General features: G+C 50.5%; 1 protein-coding gene across 1 annotated transcript in view; it reads right to left on the reverse strand.

The window, feature by feature from the left end:
- LOC124722887 (homeobox protein prospero-like) overlaps positions 1 to 5,398 on the reverse strand; it is a 59,016-nt gene extending 53,618 nt beyond the window's left edge. Inside the window, exon 1 of the mRNA XM_047248062.1 lies at positions 2,843 to 5,398. Coding sequence (XP_047104018.1) covers positions 2,843 to 5,282 — 2,440 coding nt within the window. The 5' untranslated portion in view covers positions 5,283 to 5,398. The remainder of the gene's footprint in view (positions 1 to 2,842) is intronic.
- Positions 5,399 to 6,000: the final 602 nt, after the last annotated feature.

Consider the following 6,000-nt stretch of genomic DNA (forward strand, 5'->3'; position numbering starts at 1 on the left):
GAGCAAGCGGACAGAGGTTACAGGTTTAAGGTCATTCGCTTTTAATGTGGGCGCTATAGGGTTCGCCGCTAGCGAGAGGTGACTCACTTACTATGAAAAAAGACATAATTTCGCTTTAAGGAGCTTTTTTGGGAAAACGAGAGTCTTAATATTATTCTTCATAAAAAATGAATAAAACTGAACGTTTCTTATGTATTCTAGGGACTTTGTGTCTTTTGGCTGAAATATTAAAGTAAATAAAAAAGTAACTAAACATGTAAAAAATCAACTTTCTTTTTATGTGTGTTCTAGTTGTTACTCTCAGCTTCACTTTGTACAGAAATAAGTATGTTTGTCAAATTACAGTAGTCTCCCATTTTTTAACTTATACTCTTATTTATACTTTTTCCTGATTACAATTTGATGAGTCAAACTTATGTTAAATCGAACTCTTAGTTATTGAGACTTTCTGTTAGGTGCCTCGAACAGTGATATATCTAGAGTCGACTGTATCTGGCAAACATTTTAGCATTTCTGGAACACTCGATGCGACTAGAAGTTGGCTTCAAATTGATACCAAGTTCTGCTTTATCTGAAATGATGACACACATTACCCCTTACCATTACCGGTCAAAGTCATTACGCGTGTGCGAGAAGCCCAAATTATTATTAGCATGTGAAACTGCAAGCAATTTGTGTGTAAAATACTTTGGATGTCTGACAGTCTCACAGTGTTAAAGCAATATACTCCTGTTGCAGGTAGCTTATAGTGGGGTGAGTGCCTGTTGCTCTAGTTTGCGTGTGTATGTGAACAGACACATCGGTCAAACGTAGATCTTTACCAAAAGTGCTCGAAACGTGAACTGTTAATTTTCTGTGGGAACAGAACACTTCGCAGGAATCAGAAAGTGCCAAATATACTATCATTGGCAAAACGTCGTAAGATAGGTTCGCTATTGATATGAAATTCTTAAGTATTACGGCAATGCAAAAGTATGTGAAGTGAGGATACCAAAGTGTGCCGTAACGTCTCGTGCTGAAAAGCCTGGACAAACTAATTTAATTTGTCGGAAGTTATCGTAAAAAAAATAGCTGTCACAAAAACATCAATCTGACTTTACATAAACAATAATAGCTTCAGGCACAATGAAATGCTTTTCGCCTTCCATGCTTTCATCTGCACGTATTTTACGACGACGAGAATCTAGAAGTACACAGAGCACGTATAAGTTGCGCTTTTAATGAGTACTTAAATGGCTGTCCCTGTGAAATGAGAGGGAAACATCTTGACTTCATATTTCCACATTAAATATATTTTTATTTTTCCTTGTCTTATTTTGTATATGTTTTTGTATTTGGGATGCAAGTGCAAGACACTCCGAGAAGTTATTGCATCAGAAATATTGGAATGCGAAATGTGCGTAAGACTGCTCTGTACGGATTAACTGCGTCCGAATTTTTTTTATCAATAATAGCTGAAATGGCGCTGTCTTCACTACGGTCCATAAATATAAATATTGTGTAATATTTTGTAAACAAGAACATGGTCGCTAAGCAAAAAAAAATTCATTCTAGCCCTTTCGTACACCAAATTCTTACGACGCAGATGGAGATTGTATGTAGTAGGAAAAATCAATAGCAAATAATCTTTTTAATTGGGAAATTTAAAGACCAACACTAACTTCTATGTCAGATATGCAATATTTTATCCGAAGCAATAACAAGAATTTCTTTTTAACTGCGTTTAAAACAGCGAGGTGTCCTTTTTAAATTTTACGATGCACTTCTTCAGAAACACTTTTCGCTCTTACATAGTACAATTCGAGATCGTAACAAGAACAACCGAGCGTTTGAAACAACAAAGAATAACTCATTAATCAGCGGTCTAGTCTTTCAATTATGTCACTGCGCAAAAGAAAGAAAAATGAATGAGAATAAATAGTGAAGAACTAGAAAATACTGAGCGTCAACGGTTGTTGTGTTTCGACAGAGGAACATTCAGGCTGATGCACAGTGCTAAAATGTGGATCTATTTGAAACGAGTGGATCATTTCGTTGCAGTAACTTAACTCTGGCGGAAAGACTATAGAGAAATTCCGTTAACTATTACGGGCACATCAAAGGTAGCAACATTCTGAGTACTGAAGTGCTGCTTATTTGTGACAGTTTATCAGGTGTACAAAAATCTTTCGCGTTTTCGGAGAAGCGCAAGGATAAAAGCTGTACATTCTAGTTAATGCACTGTTTGAATCATATCACACTTGCAGCTACGGACTGTGATCTAAAAAATTTCACGTAACTGTTAGGCATTTTCATCTAGAAAATTTAACACATTATTACATACGATATCTTTTTAATGTAGAAGACTCATCTTCTAACATAGAGCGTGAGGTGATATCTGCATTGTTTATGTAAGTGATTGTATGCGTTACACGGATCTAGCAAAGGATACTTTTAACCGTATTAGGGACCACAGACTTTTTATGGGTAATGTGAATTCCCGATATCAGGTATATAAAGCACTACAGTAGACGCAATGCTTGCGGAAATGAACACGACCAGTTGCGACGGAAGGAGCGAGAACGTGGGCTCGGGGCTTCGCCCACAACAGCTGTCCACCGGGATATGGCGTTCGGCTGCTCCAGTTACGCGAGGCGTCGTCGCAGCATGCGGGCGTCAACAGGTGGGCGCCACCGTGTCTGTCATGCCGTGGCGTATGCTTAACAATCACAAACCGTCTCACACCTTTCGCTAAGCCGAATCACTTGTGCACACTCTAAAAAGCTGTTTTTAAACGAGTTACGTGCTTCAGATGAAGTCTGAGTAGGCAACATGAGAGGTACAGGAGTTATTCAGCACTTACCTCCACGGTCGATGACCTTAGTCCTGGGGCTCTTCCTGTCGAGAAGCTGCGACGCCAGCAGGAGGTCCTTATTCAGCTGCTCGGCGGCCACAGCCGCTGCTTCCGACTGCTTGAAACGCCGCTGCTGCACGAACCGGGACACGATCGAGTCGATGAGACTCGAGAGCGAGGCGGTGATCTCCGATTTGAGGACGTCTGCGAGGCCCTCGAGATCGGCGCCGGAAACTGGGGCGGCGGCCACGCTGTTGCGGAACATGGTGAAGCGTTCAGAAAAGTCCGCCGAGACAGCAGAGCTCTTCATTTGCTGCTGCTGCTGCACAACTTGTTGTTGTTGTTGTTGTTGTTGTTGCTGCTGCTGTTGCTGCTGCTGTTGTTGCTGCTGCTGCTGTGCGACAGCTTGTTGCTGTTGCTGCTGATGGTGCTGCTGTGCAGCCAGCTGCTGCTGCTGCTGTTGTTGCTGTTGCTGTTGCTGCTGGGCGGCGAGTTGTTGCTGTTGTTGTTGGTGGTGGTGGTGCTGCTGTTCCGCCACGGCAGCCGCCGCTGCTGCGTCCTTGGCCATCCTCTCCTGCTCCAAGAAGAGCTTGTGGCTGACACCCAGGTACATGGCAGCGGCGTTGCTGAGGGGGTGGTGGTGTTGGTGGTGCTGCGCCATCTGAGGGTGGCCCTCGTGCATTTGTTGCTGCTGCTGCGGCGTCGGTTGCTGCTGCTGCGGCGGCTGTTGCTGTGGTTGTTGTTGTTGGTGGTGTATCATCGGCATGCCGCCGTTCATCGTCTGCATCATATGGTGTTGCTGTCCCATTTTGGGAACGGGCAACCTGTTCGCCGGAGAGCACGGCTTGGGAGTTACGTTCTTATCCGGCACGCCGACGGGAGGCATCGCCGGGGGCTGCTGCGGCATAGCGACCGGGGGCGGAGGTTGCTGCTGCGGCACAGCAGTCATGGGAACCGGCGGCATCACCTGCGGCAGTTGCTGCTGCTGTGGGGGCGGCGGGGGCGGAGGTGGCGGAGGCGGGGGTGGCGGCGGCGTCGGGCTCGTTGCGTCCGCGTCCAAGTCGCTGCCTCCGTCGTCCATGTCGGCACAATCCGACGACTCCTGCTCCATCCTCGTGCACAGCTGAACGTATTTCTGTTGCATCTCGGCCAGTTGCTCCTGCATCGACCGCAGCTGCGACTTCAGGGCGTTCTTTTCGACTCGCTTCTGGCGCACCTCTGGCGGTTCGATTAACAGGTCGTCTTCATCGTCCATGAGGAGTCCCAGCCCCGCAGACAGGTGAAGCTGCTGCTGCTGCTGGCTGCTGCTGTCGTGTTGGACAGGGTGGTACAGCTTCCTCTTCTTACAGCCGTTCACCGCGATCGGCACAGGGCTCGACCGCATCGACGACACGATGTTCTCCACGCGCGCTCGCTTCAGCTCAGCCATATGTTCCGAAGGCTTGTGCTGGCTGTTCGGCGTCGTGCTGGTGGATTGGTGCTGCTGCTGTTGCGACTGTTGCCCCGAAGACGGCGACGGGACGTCCTTGTCCTTGCCGTCCTTGTCGCCGGATTGCGCGTCGCTCTCCGTCTCGTCCTTCACTCGATTCCCAGAGTCGGAGGCGGGAGACGCGAGCGACTGCTCCGTGTCGGAGCTCGCGCCGCCGTTCAGCGCCTCCTCCATCTCCTTTTTGATCTCCTTGGAGATCTGCTTGCTGACGGCGCCGGCGACCTCGTTGAGCGCCTCCTCGACGGCCGTCGTCGACTCCTCCTCGCCGCTCTGCACCTCGCCGTCACTGCCGTTCATGGCCACTTCCTTGTCGCCCATGCCCTCGGACGTGACGTCGCCGTTCTTGAGCTGCAGCAACAGGTCGTTGTTGTTGCTGGTGATGCTGTTGTTATTGTCCGGGGAGCCCGGGTCACCGCGCAGATCGTGCAGGTCGAGGCCGAGGAGGTCCTTCTTGCGGCCCTGCAGGATGTCCCTGAGCATGTGGTGGGCCAGGTCGCCCGGCGGCGGACTGCCCGCGCCCGTCGTGTCCTCGCCGTCGAGCCCGCGTCGGATCACCGACGTGGCGTTGAGGCAGTCGAAGGCGCCCTTGGAGTCGCCGCCGGCGCTGTTGTCCATCATGACGTCGGGCCCGGCGCTGGTGGCGACGCCCCCGCCGCCCGCCTGGCCGCCCCCGCCGCCTCCGTCTGTCTTCACTCCCTGCCTGCCGAGCAGCTCGTTGAGCATCTTGGCGGGCGCGAACGCCGCCGGCCCGAACAGGCCGAAGTGTTGCTGGCTTTGGCTGAAAATGGCGCCGTAAAGTCCTCCGCTGAGGAAGCTCGGTCGCGAACTGAAGTTCGGTATGGACGAGTAGCTGTTCCTGGGCTCGCCCGCGTCCACTCGCTGCCTCGTGCGCTTTGTCTTCTTCAGCAGTTTATCTCCGTACAACCCGAAGCATTCGGCCTCCTCTTCTGATGACATCATAAGAAAGCGCCTCTGTTATTGGCGGAGGGTCCGCTGCGAGTGGTAGGGGCCCCGGCGCAGCCAGTGGAGCTCCGCGCCTCCCCTCCTCGGCACCTCGGCGACTCCCCTCCTGGTGCTGGCTGTGCCTCTGCCGCTGCTGCTGCTGTACTCCGGCCGACGGCGCGCCGCTCAGACTCACTTGCCCATCGCCGCGTCTGCAACAAGCCACCGCACACCTGGCGTCAGCGCACACCCGCCGCTCGCCCTCGCCACTGCTGCCGCCGCGCGCTCTGCCTCAAGTCAGTTCTACAGCCAGTGCCCTCTCGTGCACTGCTACTGTACTGGTTTCTACCAACAAATGAGCACAATGCAGTTGCTATAATTTACCAAAATAAAGTGTTACGAAGCGTTTCCATATAACGATCCCTTTTCAGATACCTTTCACGACACTAATGTACTGCTTTTTAATCTCTATTTTGAGCTGAACAGCTAATTGGTACCAAATATAATGATGAATTGGAACCACCACTGCTCTGTTGATATTCATTTATTGCGCCACGGCCGGTTTCTGTAACCGTCGTTTGCCGGCCGGGACGACCGAACGGTTCTAGGCGCTACAGTCTGGAACCGGCTACGGTCGCAGGTTCGAATCCTGCCTCGGGCATGGATGTGTGTGTGTCCTTAGATTAGTTAGGTTTAAGTAGTTCTAAGTTCTAGGGGACTGATGACCTCAGAAGTT

Source organism: Schistocerca piceifrons, chromosome 1 (genome assembly GCF_021461385.2).
Source record: "Schistocerca piceifrons isolate TAMUIC-IGC-003096 chromosome 1, iqSchPice1.1, whole genome shotgun sequence".
Taxonomy (NCBI): Eukaryota; Metazoa; Arthropoda; class Insecta; order Orthoptera; family Acrididae; genus Schistocerca; species Schistocerca piceifrons.